Raw genomic sequence first — 13,601 nt, 5'->3', positions numbered from 1 at the left:
TTAATGTTGCAGCCACAAGGAGATATATAAAGAGAATAATGTGAATGTGTTCTATAATTCCACTCTGTTCTGTAATTGCTACTTACTTATGGATGCAAATTACAAAGAAGCATAATGAGAGCCATAGTTCTCCAATTTGTTTTATTTTAAACAGGCAAGCAAAAGCCAGAGACCAAGAAATAGTCCTGTTTTTCTGTATGATTCATTCCAGTTCAAAGCTCTGCATATTCGAGTTTACTGAAAACACAATTAACTGCCATAAGCTTTAAATCAGATGATTAAAAAAAAAAAAAAAAAAAGAAAGTAGAAATCTATGCATTCCACAGTTTTGAATCAGAAAGAAGGATTTTTTACATCAAGTAGTGAGGATGTCAATATGTTGGGTTCGGTGATCTGGGATGTAGTTCCCTCTATTTACCTTGCCAAGACCTTTGTAGTTCTACTCCCTGATACCTGGCAAAACAACTGAGAGATTTTAGGGTAGAGATGGTAGGGTCTTTTTTCCCTGTTCAGTATCTCCTGTGAAGGAGATGGAACAGATGGGAGAGCACTGTGGCAAAATCGAACATTTAGGTGAAATTGTCTTCTCTTAGTCTTTTCTTTCAGTGCATTCAGGCTCCACACACACAGTCCTAGCAAGAATGCAAAGTGGAGAGAGAGAAATAAACAGACAGACATGCAATTAGTTGGTGCATGCGGCTGAATGACCTGAAGAAATCAGGATAAGAACCTTTCCTTGAATCAGAATTCACCCCAGATGTTGTTCAGAATTAGCTGCATTTGCATTGGAAAATGTAAACAAGTTTTGTATTCTTTTTGCAGAGCAAAGTTTTTTCCAGTTAAAGTTGTTAAACAAATACTCTTGAGGATGCATCATGTCCAGATACAGTGGTATAATTACATTGTTGTTCTATTAAAGTAGAGCTAAACAAAGATAAAAACAGTCTTGAAATGAATTGAATATGGTTTTCTGATTCTGGTATGGAAAATGGAAAGAATAACAAATTATTGAACAAATTTTCTCCTGTCTGCTGTGCCATACCACTAATATATATAGCATGTTGTTTGGTAAAATCAAGACAATTTTGTCTGGTAAAGAAGGCTTTAATATCATAGAATCATAGAATAATTAGGATTGGAAGGGACCTTAAGATCATCTAATTCCACCCCTCCTACCATGGGCGGGGACACCACATGTTAAACCATGTCACCCAAGACTCCGTCCAAACTGGCCTTGAACACTGCCAGTGATGGAGCATTCACAACTTCCTTGGGCAACCCATTACAGTCCCTCACTGCCCTCACAATAAAGAGCTTCCTTATATTTAACCTGAACTTCTCCTATTTAAGTCTGAACCCGTTACCCCTTGTCCTGTCGCTATAGTCCCTAATGAAGAGTCCTTCTCTAGCATCCTTGTAGGCCCCCTTCAGATACCTGAAGGCTGCTATGAGGTCTCCATGCAGCCTTCTCTTCTCCAGGCTGAGCAGCCCCAACTTTCTCAGCCTGTTTTCATACAGGAGGTGCTCAAGCCCCCATCACCAAGCACCTTGTTGTTTTTCATGTGCCTTAGCATGCCTTCCAGGAGAATCTGCTCCAAGATTTTGACAGGCACAGAGGTGAGACTGACTGGTGTGTAGTTCCCCAGGTCATACATTTTCCCCTTCTTGAAAATGGGGGTTTTATTTCCCTTTTTCCAGTCGTCAGGATCTTCACCTGACTGCCATGATTTTTCAGATATGATGGACAGTGGCTTAACAACTTCATTCGCCAGCCACTTCAAGACCTCTGGATGGATTTCATCAGGTCCCATGGACTTATGCACCTTCAGGTTTTTAAGATGATCTCAGACCTGATGCTCTCCTACAGTGGTCCCAAGGTTTCAATTCTCAGAGATATATATGTATATATATACGTAAAAAAAATATACTGTGACCCAATAAAAAGCCCACAATGACTGGTATAGTTAATAATATGCTTGTAAGTTGATAATTCATGTTATTTCAACTCTGACTAAAATTTTCTTTATTTGGGTAAAAAACTTGATCTAATTATGATTTTTTTTAGGTGACTTCTGAAGAATCTGGAACCAAACCTCTGACCTTCACATTTGTACCATCCATTGGACGACTTCCAACTCATTGTGAGGTTGTGGATGTCTCTAAGTTCCTTGTGACAATTCCAGAGGAACCAAAGGATCTGAGCAATCAAGAAATTATAAATAAGGTAGATTTTTGTTTGTACTAATTTTTCCACCTTTTCAAAGGACATAGATGATTTTATTGTGAACATCATTGAACTGCTGCTCTTTCCCTTGAACTGTTCCTTGGCTTGTTCTTGATTTTAATTACCAAGCCTACCAGAGTTGGAGAATTGCTGTGCTGGGGAAGGCTGATACCTGCTCAATAGCTTGTTTCTCCTTTGGCAGAGTTTGTATTGGAAGGAAACCCTTGCCCATCTTGATACTCCCCTCTGTCAGTCATGCAAGACTATATTCTTGGCAGACAAACTGGAATTCCTTCCTGATCTTCATGGGAGCAAAGGTGGTGTGCAAGGAGTGTTATCACGAATTGACCAAGAAGTGGTCATGGGATCCTGGTTTTATCAAATTCCTGTGTTGTGGCTTCCAGCAAAGATGCCAATCCCTTTCATAGCTGCATAGTAGTGTGTAAAAGTGGAAGCTTCTTTTTTGTTTTTGGAAACTTATTCCCATGATTACTTATTACAGTGAAGCAACCAGCCCAAGACTGCTGGTACTCCTTGCTTTGGTAAGCCTACAGTGTTTGTTACTACTTTCTGCCTCCCAGTACTTAACAGTCTCTTGTTTTATTCCATGCTGCTTGAAAAGCAAATGCAGCCATCCGGTTAATATTAATGCTTATGGTGATTCTGCTTTTGTAGAACAGCTCCTTCTCTAAGACATTGTTGGTGCTGCAGTTCTCGATGCTCTTCTGTGTCATAAACTTTTCACAGGAGTTCCTAGACTTCTGACCTGAATATGCTTCAGCATTTTGAGTGTCCTGTATGTTTAAAAACAGATTAGGTCTGGGAAGAGAATGGATGCACTTGAAGAGACATGCATTGCAATATTATCCTCAGGATTTTTAACTTATTAGTTACATTTCCTGCAACTCAATATTGGTTTTGCTGTAAGTAACACCCTGGGTAAAGCAGAGTCAGGTTTTCTTCACATCTGTTTCCCTGTGTTTCACTGTAGGCAGAGAAAACTTTCCTGGCAAGTGAGCAGTAGTGAGCTTTCATAACATAGCTTATTCCTTCTAAAATGTCTAGAATCTGAACAATATTTTAAAAACCAAACCAAACCAACATCAGATGATGAAAATAGCACCTCCATAGTCATTTCCTCCATTATAGTCCAATATTTTTTCAAGAACTGAGCTCCAGGAACTCATGGAACTGCAAGTGAAGTTGAAATTTGTAATTACTATAGTCCTCCACCTGGATTAAAAAGTGAGCCCCATCTACAGTCTTTCTCTCACAGTCTACAATATTCCTATCTTTTCACCTGATTCCTGCTGCAAGAGAAATATGACTTACCTTAGCAGTTTCAATACGGAATGATTTTGTGGTGTGTCACATGCCCAGCTTGCACTACTCCCACTCTCATCCAAAGCATGCTTGAGAAGTTTCACAATGGGAGTGGAAATTGCAGAAAATGCGAAGAACAATTGTAGCCTGTGCTGACAAGCTTGAAGATACAGTAAAGTTCTCTGACCTCAGATTCTTTGTCTTCTGTCTTCAGAGGATGCCCTGGTACAAAGGCCTTTGTTTCTTCATTAATATGTAAAAGCTTTGTCCCAGATTTTTCTGTCAGACTCCTCTGAGGAGCATTGTCTGCTCCCATGGATCCCACGGTTGGGATGCCTTCCCATCGTGTCTAGCATAGTCTGCTCTGAGAACTCATTTAGCTTGACTGCACCCTCCTTTTCAGTTTCTGCACTGGCCCCAGGCTTGGGCCACTGCTGTATTCAGAGTCCGCTGTTGCTCTGTGAGATGCTGGGAAAGAAGCCCTGCAACATTGGCTGGGGAGCTGGAAGTGGGGGGCTCCCTGGGCAGATTGTTTCTTCTGGGTGTTGATGCCCAAATTTCGTTTCCCTCTGCACCTTTAGTAGTGCACTGCCAGCCACCACTGCACGTCAAAACTACTTTGCATTTTGGGAACCACAAATAAAATGCAGCTAATTGGGATTTTTTTCCTTGTACCTTTTGCAGTCTAATGCAGTCTCTGATGAACTGGCCTTAAAGAGTGGGGCCAGACAAGATTGTGCGTCGGCCATTCATACAGACAACATCCGAACAGTTTTCCAGTCCCCGGGGTGTAATTTGAGCAAAGGAGAAATGCAAGAGAATGACCTTTTTAAGGCTGAGTTTATCCTGATTACGGACTCCGGTGAAGAAGATGAAGTAGCTGCTGCTTCGAGCAACGCACTTCGACCTTCCAATGGCTATGGTGCCATCAGCGCTCAGGTGCTGGCCACATCCCATATTTCTCCTGGAACTGGGGCAGGAAAACCTCCTGGAGATGGGCACGTTCCAGGTGCTGCACTTTCCCACAGCACTGCTGATCCACAAAAACATCAGGTAACCTGTTCTTTACAGAACTAACCTTTGCTTACTAAAGCTTTCAGGACATGGACACCGAGTCACTTTGTAAAGCAGCTTGGCCAATTTATTTTTTAATTAGCATTTTTGTTGGCCATTCCTGTCACGTTTGGACTCTAAGGTATTTTCCCAGCCTTTCTTACTTGCTTCCTCTCTCCATGGCTTTGGTGTACACATGGAACAGGTAATGCAGACCCTTTGTTCTTTCCTCTAAGAGCAGCTTATCTCACATCAAGTTAATCAGAAGATTTTAGATTCCTAGCTAGTCTAAATGGACTGAAATCAGTGGAGCCTGTAGATTATTTGAATTAGTGGCATCAGACTTCCCAGGCCCAGTGCTTGTTGTCAGCATCTGATGCAAGTCTTTATGGTAAAGAGGCTGCAAAAAAAGAATAATCCGTTATTCTGATTGTTAGTTAGCACTGAATTTACACAAGTGTAAAGAACTAATGAATAACGGCCCTTTTTATGCTGATGTTTTTAGGGTACATTTATTGATTTGTTTAAATTTTAAGTTGTCACTGGGAGAATTCAAAAAAGGTCTTTAAAATGTTTCATTTTCAAAATGCATCAATACAATTTGCTGCATGAAAAGTTAATGTTTCCCATCTTGGAAATAACATGGGTGGTTTTCAAGGTTTTTCAAGGTTTCGATGGATGGTTTTCAAGGCTGTATATGCAGAGGAAATCTCTGCCTTTAGAAAAATTGCAATATCCTTCATACATGGAATAAATTCAGACTTTTTTTTTGACCTTGACAGGCTTTTCATCATTTGAAAATGCAATTCTTCATTGATACTTCAAAAAAAAAAAAAAAAAAGACTTAAGCGTGGCTACTTTGTCTCTGAAAATGAATAGGACTTCCTATCTTGTGTTGATATATTTGTGGTACTCAAATTTTCATCAAATTCAGTGTGAATTTTAGATTGAGGGAATTGTGAATAATAAGTCCACTCTGGTTTTGGATTCATACCATCATGAAATGTCCATTTCTTCCTAAAAACTCCCAGTGAAGTCAGTGGAATTTTACCTGAGGAAGGTATAAGGGCACAGATAAATCCATGTAGAGGAAACAGCCTGTAAAGGAATAACCGTCCTTGGGAAATACAAATTTATTTCATCAATGTTCAGTGTACAGATTCTGCCAGGCTTATGCGGGTGGTTTCTTGGGTGGACTTTTTGTAAGACTATACACAAAAAAATAATATCCTATAGGTTTTTTAAGCATTCTTTCTCAAGCCTCCAGAGATTTTGTCAAGTTTTCCACAGTCTCCAGTGCTTCTTTTTGACTTTCTGGTTCTCAGGTCACAGGCTTGGTAGGGGATATTTTTTGTCCTATTATCAAATTCTACTGAGATCAAAGCATGGCTAACTAGCCTCAGGACAAGGTCTACATTGAATCAATTGTGCTCTCAGATACGAGTTTTGCCTTTTTGCCCCTCAGGTTGTCACACTCTCCCTTTTCCTTTTTGACCTGCACATGTCTCAGGACCTTGTTCGGATAAGTAACCACATTTTTTTGTGCCCTTCTGAAGCAATGTGATCTCATGAGACCACTTGCCTTGTACCCAGCTCAGCTCTGCCACTTCAAATGTGCCAAAGATCTCCTGGGCAAGGCTCAATACTTGAACTATGACCTCTTTTATATTTCTGGGATCATCATCCATGAAGTATGAAGATCTTTTTCAAGTTCCCTGATCCCTTTGTCCTAAGGTAATATCGACACCTATTTCAACGTTCTTCATACATTTTCAGGAAATGCATATCTCTGGTGAGTCTAGGAAGAGAAAAAGACTTGCAGTTGAATCACAGACCAAAGAAACGCAAGTCTACTTCGGTGATTCACCCACTCTGCACTAATGCAATACAACTACAGAAATGTTTTAAACCAGCAGAGAAACTGAACAGAAAAAGAAAAAAAGGGCAAAACAAATTCCACTGATCAAGTCATTATATCTCACTTATTGGCACTGGTGAGGCTGCACCTGTGAAACCATGTTCAGTTTCGTGGCCAGTCGACCCCAAATTCAAGAGACATGAAGAAGGGAATGGGGATCCATCACAAAGCTGTAAAAGTGGCAGGGGCATATATGAGCTGGAACTGAGAGAGCTGGCTTGGTTGATTTCTACCAAGAGGCAGCCAAGGAGGCATCTTGAAACAGCCCACAACTACTTGTAGGGCAGTTACAGAGATGGCAGAACCAAAATCCTCTCTGCAGTGGCACATGAGACAGCAATGTCTGTAACGTGAAGCATGGTAGGTCTGGTCCCAGCTGGACATGTGGAGAATCCTCCTCACTGGGAGGTGGTGAAGCAGTGATGCAGGCTGCCCAGGGGTGCTGGAGCCATCTCTCCATTAAGGGTTTAGGTACTTGATGAGATGCAGCCACAGCTGACCTGACCTGCTGGTGCTGGTGACAGCCCTGCTCTGAGTAGGAGGCTGGACTAGAAGTCACTTCCAAACAACTTTGATTATGATTCTCTGATCTTGTAAATAAGAGAGTGATCATCTATAGATGTAGTTAATACTGTAATACAACAGCAGAATCTTTTCAGAAGACTTGAATAATGGCTTAATTATCTCAGGATGTAAATGTTCAATGATGTTCAAACTGCTGCAAAATGTCTTTATCATACTCACAGGAGCAAATTCATCATCTGCTACCATGAATATTTTCCTAGCTGTTTATAAATCTTTCTTATTAATTTTTAATTAATTAGAAGTCATTGCACATCCTGCTTGTTAATTATGCAGTTTCATATTAGTTCCTTATTTTCTTTTAATCCATTTTCTTTGTAAGGAAAATTTATCTATTTTATTTTGGAATAAAGATTTCATTCCCCTGTTCTGCTTTGTTAGTTGACCAACATCTAGAACTCACTATTAGATTCAGGAGGCTACTCCAGTTTACCAGTCAGATGTATTACCATGCTGCTTTTTAACTTATTAAATAATTTTATGTTTTGTGACATATTTAAGAATATTTCTTCAGAATGATTAAATGTTGATAAATTAGTCTCACTTTCCAATATTTTTTCTTATTCTTAATTAGCATCTTTTTAAAATAGGGCTACAATTTCTTAATCCAATAGAATTTATGATACAATATCATTGATATTCATTTTCATATTCTGATATTTGCCCTGTATATATCTGTTGGGTTTCGGCTTCAAAATGGGACACCTTAATGCATGTATAAAATAAGGGCAAATCAGTGTGGTTATAAAGGCATTCTGATTGTTGGCTTTTATTTCTATAAATCAGGGATAGCTTCAGCTTTTCTGACATTGTCTTATAGTATCTTCAGTTTACAATGCTTTATAGAGTATCATTTAGCAGGGAGAGCTCACTTATTTTAAGTTATAAGGCCTAATATGGTTCTGATCTGAATATATAGACCATATTTAGCCTTTTACATATAGGTTAGCTGATAAAAGTGTCAAGTCTTGCTCTTCTATTAGAGATTCTTCTAACATCTTCCTCTCACTTTAAAACTATTATTTGATTTGTTCTACTTTTTTTTGGTGATATATCAATACTATGTGACATAAAAATAATAACCATAATCATCATAATAATTCCTTTCATTTATGGGAAAGATATCTGTATTAAAAAAATATAATTCATAAGCTGAGCCACCGTATTGCACAAGTCATGTCTGTAGAAACTAAATGATATAAGTGTTTGTTATAAAATTGCATAACATTTTCACAGTATCAAACAGTAAATAAATAGGTGTGTTTATATTTATATGAAGTTTGTAGGGATTAGAGTAAATGTCCTTTCTTTCAAAATGCTCAGTCGAAAGTTAGGTGATAATTTCTAACCTTTTGTTTTTACAGTTGACTTAGCTTACTATTTCATACTGATATGTTATATTCATATTGTGCATACCCCAGTTTTTAATATCAGCATTATGAGAACTTGGAAGATTTTGAGAGAATTTCTTTCTTTAGAAGCATAAAACTGTAGAAACAGTTGATAATATACTTGTACACTCTAATTAGTTTTGACAAATCCTAATTAGAATAGACCTAAGAAAAAAGGCACCCATGAAAGAGCTCATTGCTCTTATTGTTTTATTAGTGTATTGTAAGACTGTGGAGAAGGGGATAAGGACTCTTATGTGCCTGAAAACTGTCAAATGAAATGCTCTGTGATTGACAAGAAAAGTGAAAAACAAACTGGATGTCTGATTTAAGTAGTTCTGAGCAAATTTCTTGTTCTGATATCACAGTGCTTCAGAAGGTGTTATTTACTGAGTAAGAAAATGAATGCTTGACTTGAATCTCATTTACAGAAAGGCTAATTTCCACTGAACTGGTTAAGTGAGATGGGACAATATTGCATTTTTCTTTCTGTTGTAATTATATAATGTGAATAGTTATCACATGATTCTGGACACTGATGATACAACTGTCTTAGGTTTTACCTGAAATGAAAAATACAGTAGTCTTGAAACTTGTTTATGCCAAGAAAACTGAGGTCTGAATAAAATAGCACACAACTTGTCTGTCACCTTCCCTGAGAGCTTTATCCATCAGGCTATATCCCTGAATTGAAGGCAGCCCTGTGCTTTTAACCCACAGAGCAGTACTAATGAAAACACTATATGCATGACACCAGGACTGAAATGTGGGGTGCTTAATAGTTCCCAGGTTTCACCTATTTTAACATTTTTGTTTTTCTTTTTTCTCCAGTTAATTTCTACTCTTTTCATCTCTGATCATCTTTCCTCTAAACCACCTGCTGTCCACTTAATTTCTCCAATTAACCAGAAAGTAGCGTGTGATGCCAAGGCTAACTTGAATCAAGCCTCCTCGTTGGAAGACTCCCGTAACAACTGGCAGCCAGCAACTGGGTTTTCTAAACAAGATTCATCTCTGTACTTTCAGTCTGCTTGTGCTCCCCATAGTTCACCTCCTTCTGTGTCTAAAATATCCTCTTCTGCATCAGGCAGTTGTTACTCCACTACTCAACTGTACGATAACCTACAAACATCAAGTCTCTTTACCTCTGGCTGTGTTTGCAAAATGGGAGGCTTCACCACATCCTCTGTTCCAGTAAAGAGTCCAAGTCTTTCCCCTAGTCCTTCACGTTCATCTGAAATTCAAGGATCTTCAGCTCAGTCTTTATCCCCCAGTTCTTCCAAAAGATTGAATGCTTTATCTCCTGTCCCTGTACATATAATAACACATTCATTATGTCCTAGCCCTAAACCTTTGTCTCCACCCTCTCTTTATGGCTCCTCTTCTACCATATGTAGCATAAATGAGCCTTTCACACCAATGTCATCTAGAGGAAATTTAGCAAAATCAAGAGCCAGATCCCCTCTGCCAACCAGACTGACCCTTTTAACTGCTATTTTAAGATCAGGCTCTTCCCAGCGAAGACCAGTTTCTCCTGCTTCTTGTCCCACATTTTCTCCTAGCCCCCTTAGTTCTTCAATGTTTGCAATAGATCAAAAGTCCAAAACGACTTCTCCAACCCCCAAGAAATCTGTTTCAAGCCCTCCTATAAGGCCAGATTTTCCCAGTAGAGAGGAACATTGGCTTTCAGGGTGGGCTCAGCATCAGTCTTTACCCTCCAAGCCTCATCCCACCCCTCAGGCAGGGTCCCTTTCTCCTAAAAACCATGTTCCAGGCAGAACACTTTCTCCGGATTCCCAAAGTCCTTTGTCATCTCCCGTCTTCTCCCTTAGAAAATCAGATGCCTCTCCAGGTTTGCAGTCCACACTGCCTCCTCCTCATCCCCCAGCACCCTCTTCCCATGCACACTCTACCTCTCCTTCCCCAGGAGGGGTGCAGCATGCTGCTTCCGGGTCCTGGAGACCTCAGAAGTCTCAGAGGGTACACACTTACTCACCCATTTTTACCTGCCGGTCATATCCTTTGCTTTCTTCTACCAGTCTTAGTGGTGTATTCTCCCCCACCCGAGAAAAACACACATCTCCTTCCCCAAGTACTTTGTATCCAGCTTCTAGACTTAAATCAGATTCACCCCAAATGTCTGTTCAGGAGATAAGTGTCTCCTCTCCTACCCCTTCAAGCACCTCAGAGCAGTGTTCTCTCTCACGAACTCATTCTACTTCATCGGTTCCACAAACCGGTAATTTTAATTCTTATCCACAGCAACTTAATTCTTCACTGGTGTACACAAGTTATAGGTCTAATTCATCCTCTCCAAGACCTGAGCAGTCTGCCACCTCACCTGTGTTAAAGTGCAGATCTCCTGTCTCAGACAAGTCATCAGGCACACTACCATCAAGACCCAGAGAGCCGACTTCACCACAGTCTTTTTCCCTGTCTCCTGATCATGAAAACATCAAACCCAAGGTACTCTTAGTGCATGCTTATTTTCTAATAGTTTGTCCCTGTAGGAAAAATCATATCCATGTTGCACAAGGCTAGTAAAATAAATGACCTGCTTAAGAAAAATGTTTGAAAAGGAACCGATTTTGTATTGATAGTGAAGATATCGAAGACCAAATCCTACTATATCAAATTGCTAGCAATGTGTTCTATATTACGGGGAAGATTTTGTAGGAACCCTTTAGCATAAAAATCAAATACTTTATTCATGAGTGGGAGAAAACAGTGCTGAAACTGGGTTAGTGTCCAGAGGCCCTGATATACATTTGGCACATTTATATTTGAAGCTCACATGAAACACTAGTGTGTCAAAAATAAACATAAACCACGTTCTATGCACCTATGTTAATGTAAATCCATATGTATTCCCACTGAAAGGAATAGAAATCTGGTGATTTTAGGTGCAGGGCTGAGCTAGAAGCAGTCTAATCTGATTGATGTGAACTGGCTGTTTCAGTGACAGCTGATTCCCAAGCACCGTGTCCCGCCTGTCCTCCCCACACCCCAGGAGCCTGCACTCACCAGTCCAAAGGCACAGCAGAGCCCAGCCTGAGTAGGGACTTTGTGGCCAAGAGCCAGAAAGGGAGGACAAGGACAGTCTTTTGCTTCTTCCCTTGCGTTTGTACTTTGATCTTGTTGTGCTAGACAGGACATGAAGAAAAAAAACCCCAGCCAAACAACAATCTTCCTACAACATGAGCTACTGCAAATATGAAAGTCTCACACTCAATGGATCAGCCACACTCCCGCTGTTTGTCCTCCAGCAGTGGAGTGAGAATAAGCAACAACAGTGATTTCTGCAGGAGGGCTTGGGAACCAGTCACACTTTAAACCTGAGGATGTCTCAAGAATGGGAAGGGGGAGGAAAGGAAAGCTGATCAAAAAACATGCAACAGGTAGGTGAAAACAAAAGGAACTGCTATGCAAAATGAAGAGTGAGAAGACATCAGAGATGTAGAAGGCTTTTCCAGCCTCTTTTATCTTATCTCTGCATTGTGCTTCCTTTGTGCCTCATTTTGCTCATATCTGAGCTCTGCCCGTCACTGAAAGTCTATTACAGTTTATTGATGTATTTGTTCACAGCACAAAATTACAGCCTGGTTTTCCAGGTCAAGTTGTGTCAGATATGTTCCTAACAGCTTGGCCATGGCAGGGTGACTTGAACTGCTTGGAAAATGTTAATTGAAAATGATTTAGATCAGCACAAAGTAGCAATTGTCATGAATAGTTCTTTTAAAAATCAAACAACCCAAGAGGAACTGTTGTGCCAAGCACAGCTGTACAGTGTCGCTACACCCTGTCAGTACTACTTAATGAATCAAAAAGACAAATGAAATTGTAGAAATTCCAAGAAAAAAGCCCCGGGACAAAACTGAAAGGCATGACTGAGCCTGCAGTTTGCAAAGCGGTTGCGGTTTCTGCTAGTCAGTGTAATGAGCAATGTGAGAGTCTCTGGCATAAGGAAAGTCTCTGCTTGTGACACAGAGCTATTGCACAGGTTTATATTTGCAGAGGTTATTTCTCCCTTTCTGATTTCCCTACTGTCCTTTTCCTGTTAATCCTGCTTTATCATGTAATATGGTGGCACTTTTGAAACTGCCCCAGAACCACATGAGACACGGAGTGTCCATCAGTTTAACAGACTTGGACTGTTAGCTGGGTGCAATTTTTAATCATGCCAAAGAAGCTGGCTCCACCAGGGATGTGGAAGATCTGAAATCTGTAAATCAAATGCAGCTGGGTGTTCAGTGCAGGAAAGCTCTCTTGTGGCTTTAAAATGTGAGGCTGAGATTTCATTTACAGTTAATAATAGTGTGCATTCAACACCCACCTTTCCTCCTGCTCTCATTTATTTTCATATCTAGTTTATGGCATAGCACAATGAGCTTTACTGATTTGTTAATGGCACCAAGGTCTTTAAAAACTTTACAGCCTCAAATCGCAGTATATTTCCACTAAAAAAAAAAAAAAAGAAAAGGTTGAGGAGACATAACATTTAAATCCTAAGCAGCATTTAGGTCTCTTTAGTGCCAATCAACTCAACTTCAGAACTAGACAAAAAGCAAGTTGCTTCATCTGATGACTGCCGATGCATGACAAAATTTTTTCATGTATGAATTTGCTAAGTGAATATCAAGGGAAAAGCACAACATCTACAAGTGCTTGACTTACTTTGGCATGTGTAATTTATCTACCTTAATGTTGCTTCAACAGTGGTTGATGTTGAGACATCTATTAAACCAAGACCTATCAAACCAGAATTTTTGATATTAGATGTACTTTTCAGTATTTACATCAAACTGTTTTATTAGCATGATATCAAAGCAATTATGAAATACGGAGAGCTTTTAAATATCTATGTCTATGCATGCATTGATTTATGCAAATCAAAGAATAACCAATAAACTTCTTTAACTGTTTGCATTTATATATATAGACTTGTGCTTTCCCATGCTTTATATATTTGTGATCACCAGTGATTTCAAAATATGACTGCTTTGCAAAGTGAATGTAAACATAATCCACAGATCAGTGTGAACTTTGAGTGATCAAAGGTAATAAAAACCCGTCTTCCCAGACTTTGCAGACACATTAATAGTGTCCTCAT

General features: G+C 39.6%; 1 protein-coding gene across 7 annotated transcripts in view; it reads left to right on the top strand.

Moving 5' to 3' along the window:
* MLIP (muscular LMNA interacting protein) overlaps window positions 1-13,601 on the top strand; it is a 111,910-nt gene that overhangs the window by 46,360 nt on the left and 51,949 nt on the right. For 6 of the 7 annotated variants that reach the window (XM_061354963.1, XM_061354967.1, XM_061354966.1 and 3 more), the window contains exons 2-4: window positions 2,066-2,224; window positions 4,232-4,600; window positions 9,323-10,957. In XM_061354963.1, the coding sequence (XP_061210947.1) occupies window positions 2,066-2,224; window positions 4,232-4,600; window positions 9,323-10,957 (2,163 nt within the window). The remainder of the gene's footprint in view (window positions 1-2,065; window positions 2,225-4,231; window positions 4,601-9,322; window positions 10,958-13,601) is intronic. The other variant, XM_061354968.1, reaches the window with a different exon arrangement.

Source organism: Neopsephotus bourkii, unplaced genomic scaffold, assembly GCF_033783945.1.
Source record: "Neopsephotus bourkii isolate Nb327-2 ecotype Australia unplaced genomic scaffold, CSIRO-AGI_Nbou_v1 NB_756, whole genome shotgun sequence".
Lineage (NCBI taxonomy): Eukaryota > Metazoa > Chordata > Aves > Psittaciformes > Psittacidae > Neopsephotus > Neopsephotus bourkii.
This window is presented reverse-complemented; position numbering and strand designations above follow the sequence as displayed.